The following is a 13,863-nucleotide window of genomic DNA, read 5'->3' as shown; positions in this document are numbered from 1 at the left end:
GATTGGTGACAAAAGTTGACTTTAATGTGAAAAGGGTTAATGATATGCAAATTACCTAATTAATATGCACAGACGGTATATAGAACTATTTTGTGAATGGTGACAGGGTTGACTTTGATGTGAAAAGGGTTAATGATATGCAAATTACCTAATTAATATGCACAGACGGTATATAGAACTATTTTGTGAATGGTGACAGGGTTGACTTTGATGTGAAAAGGGTTAATGATATGCAAATTACCTAATTAATATGCACAGACAGTATATAGAACTATTTTGTGAATGGTGACAGGGTTGACTTTGATGTGAAAAGGGTTAATGATATGCAAATTACCTAATTAATATGCACAGACGGTATATAGAACTATTTTGTGAATGGTGACAGGGTTGACTTTGATGTGAGAAGGGTTAATGTTATACAAATTACCTAATTAATATGCACAGACGGTATATAGAACTATTTTGTGATTGGTGACAAAAGTTGACTTTGATGTGAAAAGGGTTAATGATATGCAAATTACCTAATTAATATGCACAGACGGTATATAGAACTATTTTGTGAATGGTGACAGGGTTGACTTTGATGTGAAAAGGGTTAATGATATGCAAATTACCTAATTAATATGCACAGACGGTATATAGAACTATTTTGTGAATGGTGACAGGGTTGACTTTGATGTGAAAAGGGTTAATGATATGCAAATTACCTAATTAATATGCACAGACGTAAGATCTTGATGCTTGTGTTCGACCAGACTTTGTTGACGCCTGTATAGAACATTAAATTGCCATTTGATAGAAAGAGATGGCCACACAGCATTTTCACATAGTCCCAAAATATGGTTTATGTAGCTAGAATACAATGTTTGGATGGTCAGTAATTGTACTTGCTCTAAAAAACAAATTAAAAAAAAGAAATATCTAATTTTACAATGTCAAATCACCATTTAAAAATCAATAAATTATGATATACCGGTAATATTTAAGTGTAATAATTTGTGTATTATTACTATGTTTATTCAAAGCCTCTCCCCAATACATCTTCTGCCTTTTATTAATGTTGCTTAATTCTTTTTCTCAATATAACAACTATTCATTTAAAGGCCATTACATCTACTGCCACATACTAGTGTATTTTCATTCTAAAATTAGTTTGTTCTCACTCTGTTATTGTAATCGTACTGTGTTGTTTCGTTTCATCACCAGCGTTTCTGGGAGCGCTGTTTGTGGACAAAAATATTGAATGGTGCAGAGTATTCTGTGAGGTGTGTTTCTTCCCAAGACTTAGGGTGAGTTTATATTTTAATACTGAACAGACTAGAAAAATTGAACTGAATAACAGATGTGAGAGTCGCATATTGGAATACTGTATTTGCTTTATTAACATAAAAATGTCTGAGGTGTGTAAATGGTCATAATACCGGTAAGTCATATTTAAATGATGCAGGAAACAATGAATAACAACAATTGGTTTTTGAAATTTATATGAAATTTATATAATATGTTAATTACACTGTAGTATTTTAATGTACAAAGAGACTGTTTATCTTGTTCATTCCCCAAAAACTCAGGATACACAATACATAAAAAACAATGCTTACTCGGTACTTGATGTCTTGTGTATATTATGATTTATTCCACTGACAAATGTTTTAATGATTGTCTTTTTTTAAGGACTTCATTATGAATCAAGACTGGAATGACCCCAAGTCACAACTACAGCAGTGCTGTCTGACACTCCGTACTGAAGGACTGGAGCCTGATATACCAGTCTACAAGTGAGAATTTGTTTGAATATATTTATATCCCCATTGGACATTTTTTGTAATTGAATGTTTGAATTAACAACTTTGTGACCCAATGAAGGTAACACATCCTGGTACTCTGTGACCCCATGGAGGTCACACATCCTGGTACTCTGTGACCACCATGGAGGTCACACATCCTGGTACTCTGTGACCCCATGAAGGTCACACATCCTGGTACTCTGTGACCCCATGAAGGTCACTCATCCTGGTACTCTGTGACCCCATGAAGGTCACACATCCTGGTACTCTGTGACCCCATGAAGGTCACACATCCTGGTACTTTGCGACCCCAATGAAGGTCACACATCCTGGTACTGAAATTAATACATTCTAATTTATGCAAAATCCCTATTCTTTCTGATAACTTCCACTCTGTACTCTCAACAGGATCGTGAACCAGATTGGTCCCTCACATTCCCGCAAATACACAGTAGCAGTTTATTTCAAATCTGAAAGACTAGCCATTGGTACATGGTCCAGGTAAGACACGTTTCTTTTCATTCACTGCAAACAAGCAATGTGAAATGTTCTTATTTTTCTTGCCTCACAAAGCTTTTATAAATTGTTCAAACAAAGAAATTTTCTTGTATTTCTTGTATAAATAAACTTATAATACTGAAATTAAAGAAATTTTGATGTATGCTTTTGTTACAGTGTTCAACAGGCTGAGATGATGGCAGCCAAGAATGCTTTGGATAATTGTAAGTCTTAGTTTCTCAATTACAGTGTCCCTTGGATTTATTAACCTTCAAATGTCATGGGTTGATCTATTGTATTGTCCATGGTTTTAACCTTTTCACCACCAGTTCCCTCTTTCCATCACAAATTCACAAAATAGTCCCGTTTATAGTTTGCAGTATCCTTCAAAAGATCGGAACAAAAATAGCCTTATTTTTTTTAGTAAAAATTAAAAATTGAGTGAAATTTTGTCTGTTGTCTCCAAAATGAGGGTTCATCCAGTTATATTGAAGAATATAAGAAAAAAAAAGTGCAGAAAAATTTGGGCAAGGAGGTCTTGTGGTTAACCACTGAAATATAACACCAGTTACATTTTCAAAGGCTTTTTTGTTGAACTTTTCCCAAGATGCAATCTGTGAACGTCTGCAGTGTCACCTGATGAAATTGTGTGTAAAAGTTGAATGATGGACATTGTTCTGGAAATTGAAATTACATTGTATTGGAATTTATTTTTGCTGAGGGATTGAATCAGTGAAAATACATATTTTCCCAATATTTTACATACAACTCATAACAAATCAGTGAAACTAAAACTTAATACAAAACAGCCAAAATGTTTGTTTTTTTTGTTTTTTTTTGAAAATTAATTAAAGCTAAAATAAAATATTCTACATCAAAAATCAGTGAAAATAAAACTTCATACAAAACAGCCAAAATGTTTTTGTTTTTTTGTGAAAATTAATTCGAGCTAAAATAATTTATTCTACAGTAAGTAAATAACATCAAATACACAGTGAAGTGAATATATATTTACTCTGCCATGTATTATGAGATTATTAGGAGAATACCAGAAAGTATCCACGAAGGCAGTACGGTGATCGTATCAACCAATGTGTTCCCTGCATGTACCCGGTAGTAATAATTTGATGACAGCCTGAAATGACAATGAGAAACATTTCATGCTGTGTACATTTTTGCATACATTGATGTAATTCTATTTTCATCACATGCTGAAAGTGCTTCTGTGTCTGAAGTAGTTTAAGTGTTCAAATGTGATGTAAATACGAAGCACATATTTCAAATAAGAAAGACATTCAAACACATTCCTAACCCTTTCGAACACATCTGTATGCCATTTTATTTTGTTTTTTTTATGAAACTTGAATTTCTATATAATATGATATTTTTTTTTATGGATATGATTTAATAATTTTATTAAAAATATCAATTTCAGATGAGTTCCCGCAGCTAAAACACCAGAAGAAATTCATTGAGTACAAATACAAGAAAACTATTCAGAAAAAAGGCCATGAGAGACCTGAAAAAGACAGACGTCAAAAGAGTACAACTTCAAGATCTTCAGAAATTTGATAAATATTTGTCTGGACACAATTTTATTAGCGAAGAAGAAAAAAACAAGTGCAACAGGGTCATGTATTCCCCTATGTTAGTGACTATGAATGTCCCCTATGTGATATATCATGTAGCAATGGGTTTCTGGCATGATTCACAGGATGAGTGGATTCAACTTACAGTTAAAAGAGATGTATGTGTTAAAATTCTGCATACACCTGCAATATTAACAGGACAGACTGAGCCTAACGTAACTCAAGCTAGCTTTGCCTTTTCATAGAAAGCTTTTTGAATTTTTAAAGTGAGTATCATTCTCACAAATAATTTTAACTTATTTTTTGCCTTAGTAAGAGACGTTTTTATAGTAGACAGATTACCCTGGGACATTTAGATAATTGTTGATTTTAAAAACAAATAAGCTGGTATGAACATCTGCTAACATGGATGTTGTTATCCCTCAATACTACAGTAAAATGTTACAGGATTTCAGCTGCTGTCAATGTATTAGCAAGTTTATGCAATAATATTTGGCAAACATACCGGTAGATGGTGAAATAGGATTGTTATAACATAGATTTTGTTTATCGGGGATGAATACAGGTGCTTGTCTGCCATTAGCATTTCTATCACATGCTGTGACAATGAGACTGGTGTCCCACAATGCCTTGGTGCAATTTTTTTTGATATGCTTTGCCTGTCATCTGTAATGAGTGCAATTTCTGAGCCCTGCTACCAGTAGCTGTCTCTTTGGGTTTTAGGGAATTTATTGGAAATAATTTTTTTTTCAAAAGTGACAAAATGTTTTCCTGAAGTGATTTGACTGTAGATAATAAGTCAAGTTAAGTATTAGTTTTGTTGATGTCAATGTATAACAATAAGAAACAGTTGCTCAGTTTCTCCATGCACCTTGGTTAGGTCACTGAGCAGGTTGTATGCAAACAAGGCTTGGGGTCACTGCATGGCACTGAATATATTTGTTAAGCTCAATTGATGATGGGATGGTACTGTGTGAAAGATGTATCTAGCCAGCTTAAAGCGGGAGTGTCGTCACCTGCACATGCGCCAGATACAAACAAACAAATGAAGGACATTGCGTACTATATGTATCGTTTGTTCCAAAATGGGAATGATGTCAGTCGCTCCACTTTAACACATGCATCAGAGGGCCATAGCTTGTTGTTTACAAACAAGCGTCTACCCATGAGCCTTTGCGTTTTTAGCGTGTGTTATCGTCGCTTGGGACTCAATTCCCGTGCGTGTGCAGGTGACGACCCTCTCGCATTAATATATTAGTATGATCTGTGTTTCACTTGCTATACACTAATCAACTAATACCTCGCTACATCATTTGTATTATCTCATTACCAATGCAGATGTGATGTCATAAGTGACTGATGAAATAAAATACTCAGTGTTCATTTGCCAGTTTATATAAGCTCTTCTTGCTTGGAATTCCACATAATCATGGATCTTAGATGATTGACAGCTGACTAATGAGATTGTACTAGCATTGTAGCTGATTAGTGGACTCGTGAGTGGAACAACATGTATATTCTAGTCTTTGTGCGCATCATCTCTATGAAGAGATGACAGCTTATCAAAGCCACACATCTAATGTCCAGAAAAAGTGCACTTTTGATGGAGAATATTTAAACTGTGCATTTATTCTGAAAATACCTTTACCCATTCAATGAGCTGCATTTTTTGAATATTTTTTAACGATACAGAGCCAAAATTGAAGTCCAAATAAGTAAATACCTGATGATGTAATGGCATATTTTTGGTAACCTGGTTTTATATTGATTATCAGTATTTGAGTCAAGTATTGACGATTATTTATATAAATTATGTGCAAAAAACTTGATTATGTGGTTAAACTTTTATTGTTTTTAATAAAGGAGAATAAGAACATTATATATACTGCTGTGAAACTTTTCTTTACATATTTAAAATTCTATAAAAATAAAAATTGTTTTTTCAACAACAAAAATCTAATGTACAACTTAAGATTTAAATACTATCATATTTATTATAAATCCAATGTAAAGTATACAAAAAATACCGGTCACTGGTAGCATAGTGGTTGTCGCATCAGACTCATGATCGGTAGACCCAAGTTCAAATCCTACCTTAGGCTGAATATCAAAAGGGTTAACCCCTACAGTGGGTGAGTGTGCCACAGACTCAATGGGAAGGCCAATTCCACTGGCCGAGATTCATTCACTAACGAATGCGACTTTGGGGGAACCTTTGTTAACATGAATATGACTTCTGTGGCAAAATGCACAAGGTGTCGTCACTAGCACTTGCAATTTGCACATACAAAAAAAAAATATCACATATGGACTAAAGGAAAGTACATGTAAAATTATACAGCCTTCATAATAACCTGTGCAGTACATTCTAGCTGAAATAAGATTTCATACGCCGAGTTTTGTCACCAAAAAACTCAAATATGGCTACCAATACCATCTAAGTTCTCCATAACAACCGCTTATGTGTACAGCAGTTCATACCGCGTCATTGGACCATAAAATAACCTAATTGAATTAGTATTTGTATTTAAAAGATTGTCCTCCATAAGGTTATTAAGCGAATACTAATAAATATGTGCAAGGATGTATAAGATAAGGGTTTGCAACTTGGATATGTGCAATGAAGATCTCATTCCATGCGAGTTGCATAGGCGTGTCAAAACTTATTCTGACCAATGGAATCACAGAAAGCAATGAACGTTTGGAAAGATTCAATTGCTGAAACAGAAATGAGTTTGGATATTTACCGGTAAACTGTTATCACCCGATTCAAACTTTTAATACACGCTTGAAAAAACAATGAACAATCGCCCTCTCTTTCACAGACTTGGTCACTTATTCTACATTTTTTTTTTTTTTTCAAAATGCATGTTTTCTATTTGCAATTATCCTACAATTCATGTGACTTCCAATATGGAATCTTTATCGCAAATCACACCTGTCCAGTTGCATACTCGTATAAATGTGTGCAGTGATGATGGTCTTGTGTATAATAGAAATTGATGCGAAACAAATTTATATGCATTATCTGCATAATTTCTTACATATCTGTTCTACAATTAGAATTTAATATTAGAAAACAACCAAACAATGTTGATTCAACAATTTTTTGTGCAAGTGATCTCATTCAACATCTATGAAGTCCCCAATTACGTTGCGCCCTTCTCAGTCATTTAGTCTGCTGAATATGCACAGTGCACATTAGTTGACTAGAACCCTTCGATAATTGTAAGAATTTAAAAAATCTATTAATAGTGTGGATGGGTAAGACAGTTTGCATGGTAATGTACTGAAGTTATGGAGACAGCCAATCAATTGTGTGCCGACTACGTAGTCACAAAGCGATTGTCAGGCCATTCTTGTAAGTACTCAGAATGAATGGATTCCAGGCTAGAACATCAGCAATGAACTTGAATTTTTCCACAATAAAAACATTGATATGTACAATTTGGTTCAAGAAGTTTTGCAGTGTTTCCAACCCTTGTGTCAAACTCATATGGACAAAATCTGATGGAACTTTGTGCTACAGTAGTAATGTTAACTAGTTTTATAGTGTCAGTCTTATCCAATCTTGATAATTATACTAAAAAGTGCATGGCCGAATTTCAACATCTTGAACATTATGTTGTCTTGATTTTCTTTGAAGATGGACTCCCTTCTGCATCTTGCTTAAGTTTCTGTTTCCTTGGACTTGTTCTTTGTTCTGTTTTAATCCAAGATTTCAGTGCATTTTTTACTGGTTTCTGTGGGCTCTGTTTTAATGGAGACTCTGACTTTTGTGGGTCAGATTTTGTTCCTTTGCTCAACCATGCTGCCATCATTTTGCTTTCTGGTTTGGGTTTTCTAAAATTAGAAAAAAAAATTGAAAACTCAGTACGACATCTTAATCATGCATTTTTCAACAGACTAAAGATGCATCAAAAAATCTCTGAATAGTAACATTCGCCAAGCAATAACAAAGTGGCAATGACTACACAAATGTACAAAGCTAATTTCATTTGAGCAGTCCATTTATCTAGAGATGGAGAGACTGAAATAAAGTAGCAACGTGGGAAATAACATCAGGTATTCCATTAGACAAACCATAAGAAAGACATATGTACTAGTGTAATCTCCTATATCTAAGCTTTCAGATTAAATATAGATTGTTATAGTAGCATGATTTAACTTTTAGAGCATGTTTGAATCACTGATCAATTTTTAACTTGTTTCCCCCCTGTTGCTCTGAAAGAAAATTTAATATTTACATATTTATGGCTGCCAGTTTTTGCCACGGAAAAGTAATTATCACATTTAGAGGCAAGCTAGTAAATTTAAACAATTACATGTCAAGCTTTGTCATAATTAAAGTTTTTCTGTGATAATAAAGTACTATCATAAAATCTGTATTAGAAGCTGTATCCCTTATAGGAGCTGCACCCATTCTATTTGAACAATTGAGAACCAAAAATTCACCATTTTTCATGTGTAGATGCTCAGTTCTGCGTCACTTTAAATTTTCGTTTAAGGATATTATGACTACAAAGGTTACACCAATCCCAGTGATTTGTTCTGCCTAAAATACAACTCTTCCTCAGGCTCCTAAAACGTACATATTTTTTATATTACCAAATTAAGGAAGTATTCATTCCATTCAAAAAGTCTTAATATGAACTCACTTTAAATCCACTGGTACAACACATTCAGGTTCCTTATTTCTGACATTGTTCACAACCATTGACACAGGATGCCATTCTATCTTTCCTGTTGATTTAATCAAACTCAATGCTTGATTCTTGTCAATACTTCCAGCGTCCAGCCAATCTCGTACGGCATCCTCACCATCCAAGATGGCAGGCATTCGGTCATGTAACCATGAGATCTCTGGTGATGCTTGCACTGTGATGACAGAGTACGTGTACAGTGGTTCATCTCCCTGAATAGAATCAAAATAAATATATAATTTGACAGATATTATACTTCAATCAAAAGAATCAACATTTCCCACCACTGAGGGCGTTGTGTAAAAAAAGCTTGGGCTGCGAGACTGAATAAATAAAATATTGAGGAGGCCATTTCCAAGATTTTCCATGGTAATGTTTCTCACAAAATAGTTAACTTTACAACAAGTATGTATTATTTTATTTTGATGAAGCATGACTTCACATATACAGTTGTACATCTACCAAATCAAATTTTAGAATTATTAATGGTTGAGATCATCTTACAAATTTTGAATCTATTTAACATGCGTTATATGGGACCAATACCAAAATCAACATGTCCTAGTGACCACCACTTTGAATTAACTTACCATTAACTAACTTACTATTAAGATATAATAAATTAATATAATGGGGTAAGGAACAGGATCACTGTTTTCAACTCTGAATGATCATAGATTTGAAAGGTTGTCAGATCTGAATCAGATTTATTATTTTACACACAAAGCAACACTATTTTACACACTATGCAACACAAAAAAATGGGGTAGCTGATCTATGTTTCAAGATAGATTTCACAGAATCACAGATTCAAATAATTATAATTCAAAATGGCCATTTTCTGTGTTTTAATACTTTACCAATGTTTTAACTGATATGACACAAACGATATAAGAGAAAATAATTATGATTTCCAGGGATCACATTCCTTAAAGAGGCACTGTCACCAGAACTGTGCTTGTACATAGGAGAGGCTCACACAACAAAGAATGCTTACATATTAATAGTGACCAGTTTTTCAAGATCTGAGCTAAAGCCAGTTCCACATTTTCAGGTAAGTGAGTAAATTCAAACAAATGTCAAAATTATCGTGTCATACTTGTTCATTGTTGTAATGATAAAGTACAATACAGTTATGACAGCGAGAACCATTTTTGTGAACTGCATATGATGCAGAATGTAAGTAAAAACTAGAGAAGAAAAGAACAATAGATAATCGAACATAAGCAAAGTTTTGATGACAGTGTCGCAGAAAAAAAAAAAAGTTTTCACATGTTTTTGTTGGTACAACCATAATTGAGAAAAATAAGTACCTCTTTCTCTGGCCTGACAACATCAAAGATTCCCGCCATTGTCAACAATTTCTGTCCGATCCAGTTTCCATCACAATCATAATTCTTTTCCGATTTCTCCTCCGTTGTTTCCCACATCTTAGTTTCTTGGGGAAAGTAAATGAAATATGGCTGCTTTTTACCATCTTTGGTTTTCTTCCATTCATAGAAGCTAAAACAAAAAAAGAATGTAATCTGCATTTATTCCTTAACCTCTGATACATTAATAAGCTAAATATATTCTCGTTGAAATGTTAGCATGAAACACAAATACCTTAAGTTAATCTTATTTATAATTGCTCAAATTACACAAATTCAGAGAGGTGATGCACACATTGACCAGAAATGTGAATACTTGTTGGGGGAATCTAAGACATCAACCTTTTCATTTGGAAGTCAACATCTAATTATAGTACCGGTATGCCCTCTATGGTGAAACATAAAAAGTAAAAAAAAATGTCACCCAGAAAAAAAAAATAACCAGAAATATTTTGTGCAGAGTGTAATCTTGAACAAAACAGTAATGCAATTTTATCATAATTATAACTCACCCATCAGCCAGAACCACGCATCTTCTTCCTCTTTCAAATGGTCTTTTAAAAATGGCTTTCTGTGTCAAGCTATCATCTCGGCAGTTCATGGTACTATAGCCAAATTTGCCAGCACTACCACTTTTATGCCATGAAGGCACCAGTCCCCATTTCATTGGCGTGATTACACGTTCATCAATACAACTTTTTTCTCCATCTACAGCAGCTTTGGATACTAATATAGGACTGCTCAGGAAAAAACCAACAACATAAAGTTGAAAAATAACATAAAAAAACATGCAAGTATGTCAAGAAAATGTCTATGGTACCAGTACTGCAGATGAGATCCTATTAATCTCTGCTAACCCAAAACAAAAACAAGTCATTGTCAATGACACGTCCCCGTTCCGTTCATATTTGAGTGACATATACATTCAAAGCAGATCATGACCGAAATGCACCTGCATATGTACAACACATTGTGCTAAATCTGAACAAAATCCATCCATGCATGACTGAGATCCGGTTCTGGAATTGTGAAAATACGTGATTTTGATGCATTTTCGGCCTTAAAATGGCCATCATTCGGCTATTGTTAAGCAGATCATGAAACAAATGCACATATCTATTTGTGACATGATGTACCATGTGTGTGTGAAGTTTGAACTTGATCAATCCAGACATGTCTTGGATACGGATCCAGAACTGAATTCTTTAACAAAATGGCCTCCAGTCGGCCATTTCGAACTTGATCCGAAAAAAAAAGACGTGCATCAAGGTCCTATTATGTTTAATGTATGTACCAAATTTGAACAAAATCCATCCATGCATAACTGAGATACGGGTTCGGAATGGTGAAAATGTGCGATTTCAATGCATTTTCGGCCTTAAAGCGGCCCCCATTTGGCTATCGTTAATGAGATCATGAAACAAATGCACATACATATTTGTGACATGATGTACCTTGTGTGTGTGAAGTTTGAACTTGATCAATCCAGACATGTCTCGGATACGGATCCAGAACTGAATTCTTTAAAACAAAATGGCCGCCAGTCGGCCATTTCGAACTTGATCCGAAAAAAAAAATGACGTGCATCAAGGTCCTATTATGTTTAATGTATGTACCAAATTTGAATGAAATCCGTCCATGCATAACTGAGATCCGGGTCCGGAATGGTGAAAATGTGCGATTTCAATGCATTTTCGGCCTTAAAGTGGCCGCCATTTGGCTATCGTTAATGAGATCATGAAACAAATGCACATACATATTTGTGACATGATGTACCTTGTGTGTGTGAAGTTTGAACTTGATCAATCCAAGCATGTCTCAGATACGGATCCAGAACTGAATTCATTAAAACAAAATGGCCGCCAGTCGGCCATTTCGAACCCGATCCAAAAAAAAAAATGACGTGCATCAAGTTCCTATTATGTTTAATGTATGTACCAAATTTGAACAAAATCCGTCCATGCATAACTGAGATCCGGGTCCGGAATGGTGAAAATGTGCGATTTTGATGCATTTTCGGCCTTAAAATGGCCGCTATTCGGCTATCGTTAATCGGATCATGAAAAAAATGCATGTGCATATGTCCCATATAATGTGTGATGTATGAGTGAAGTTTGAACTTAATCGGTCCATGCATGTTCGAGATACAGGTGATCACGGACGCACGGACGGACGGACGCACACAGGGCAAAACATAAGTCCCCGTTTTCGGACTGCGTCCGAACGGGGACTAAAAATATTTCCTAAAATCTTTTTTTGGGGTTTATGTTAATACATGGGATTGTACATCTGATTAAAATAAGAACTATTGTAAGGACTTTTGTATACAAGTTTTTTACTTGTTTATCTGATATTGAGGAAGCTATACATAGATCTGATCAATCCACAACGAAAGTTTCAGTCAAATCTCAAAATCCCAAACTGTGTCTTCAAATTATATGTGCATACATTATAAGAAACTTACGTGTAAGTCTGAGGTCCAATGTTATAAGATGCTACATATTGTTTTCCTCCACTACTTCCATCGTGAATTCCTTTGTCACTGCCACTATCTTTACTGTTTTTGCTGCCAGTGGTACTACTGCCATCACCACCCCTGCTACTACCACCTCCCGTGCCACCTCCTGTGCCACCTCCCTGCCCTTGACCACCACCACCTCTCCACTGTGGTCGTGTTCTTCTACCATGACCGTCTCTAAAGCTGCAGGCATTGCAGATATCTCTGGCTTCAAGTGTACTGAAAAATAACCAAATGACAGTTTAATTAATCTTTTATTTGAGTGTATAATTATATCAAATAGATAGGAGATGCTGTAGTTGTCAGCAACTGTTACTGTGGCAATGATATATTACTGACAATATGAACAAAGTAAACACACTTTCTTGATTCATAATGTTATCAAATGAGAGACTACATTTGGAAAATGTTTGGTTTAAAAGTTAATCTTATAAAACACTTTTAAATAATTACATGTACTATAATATACTTTATTTTTGCTAGGAATTAATTTTTGCTTAATTTACATTCAACTTGTCCAAAATCAGTGTAAATAAATTCCATACAAAACACCAAAAACTTCTTTTTAGCGAAAATTAATTCCAGCTAAAATAAAGTATTTTACAGTATTTGCCTTTTTTAGTGAATTTGGTGCATACCGTAGATTAGAAGAATCTTAAATATCCAATATGGACACAAAAATATTTTGTTAGAAAGTAGAAAAATGTAAAAATTTTACTACTATGATTCTAAATATCTGTGAATCTCAACCACATAAAATCTATGATATATAGTTGAACTTGTCAGATTTACAATTTGTTTTTGCAATGGTATATTTCCTACCAAGACAGAATAAATTTTAAATGTTTTTTAACATCACGCATTTCAGTTAAAACCATGCACATCGCAGCTTTTTTTTTAGGTTTGTCATAATTTCTGGAAAAAAAATGAAAAAAAGAAATCAAAAAATTTCAGGAAAAATCAAAATATTTTTTTTTCGAATTTTATCAGAAGTTGTTTCCAACACACAATATATATTAGTATTTCCTCAAAATCCATTTTCTAGTGAATATTTTTGGATTCGAATATGTTCGTTGTTGAAAGTTGACCATCGCCTCTACCTCCGCTCTGAACACGTATCGGGTCGTCCGGTTTTAGTTTTTGGGTTGCGGGCGGCTTGTACCCATCACGAATTTTAAACTGGGGTTGTCAAGCGTTTCTATGTCGACTTACCAAGCAGTCCGTCCACACATGTTTAACCGTGATGTTGACAGATATATGACGGTGTTTGCGTACGTTTTCCACTTTTATAAACAGTATAGTAGTTAGTAATCGTCTATATATAGTAACGAAGTTGAACCTGTGCAGACATGAAAACTTTTACTCAGCCATTTTGAATATATAATTTCTGAGCAGGCG

The 13,863-nt window shown here is 34.5% G+C and overlaps 2 protein-coding genes across 2 annotated transcripts in view; one reads left to right on the top strand and one right to left on the bottom strand.

Annotated features, from left to right (window-relative positions):
- Positions 1 to 5,753, top strand: part of LOC100377570 (ribonuclease 3-like) — a 28,444-nt gene extending 22,691 nt beyond the window's left edge. The window contains exons 22-26 of the mRNA XM_078009215.2: positions 1,207 to 1,289; positions 1,675 to 1,778; positions 2,196 to 2,288; positions 2,463 to 2,509; positions 3,721 to 5,753. Of these exons, the coding sequence (XP_077865341.2) occupies positions 1,207 to 1,289; positions 1,675 to 1,778; positions 2,196 to 2,288; positions 2,463 to 2,509; positions 3,721 to 3,857 (464 nt within the window). The 3' untranslated portion in view covers positions 3,858 to 5,753. The remainder of the gene's footprint in view (positions 1 to 1,206; positions 1,290 to 1,674; positions 1,779 to 2,195; positions 2,289 to 2,462; positions 2,510 to 3,720) is intronic.
- Positions 5,754 to 5,848: 95 nt separating this feature from the next.
- On the bottom strand, positions 5,849 to 13,835 carry LOC100377724 (abasic site processing protein HMCES-like). Its single transcript, XM_002734686.4, has 6 exons — positions 13,678 to 13,835; positions 12,412 to 12,684; positions 10,460 to 10,684; positions 9,891 to 10,080; positions 8,533 to 8,789; positions 5,849 to 7,717 (listed from the first exon to the last, which is right to left on the bottom strand). Exons 1-6 carry the CDS (start codon positions 13,695 to 13,697, stop codon positions 7,495 to 7,497), a joined length of 1,188 nt encoding a protein of 395 aa, XP_002734732.1. The 5' UTR covers positions 13,698 to 13,835; the 3' UTR covers positions 5,849 to 7,494.
- Positions 13,836 to 13,863: the final 28 nt, after the last annotated feature.

Source organism: Saccoglossus kowalevskii, chromosome 17, assembly GCF_978046115.1.
Source record: "Saccoglossus kowalevskii chromosome 17, keSacKowa6.1, whole genome shotgun sequence".
In the NCBI taxonomy this organism is placed as follows: Eukaryota; Metazoa; Hemichordata; class Enteropneusta; family Harrimaniidae; genus Saccoglossus; species Saccoglossus kowalevskii.
Note: the sequence above shows the minus strand (reverse complement) of the source record. Positions and strands in the feature narration are given on the sequence as shown.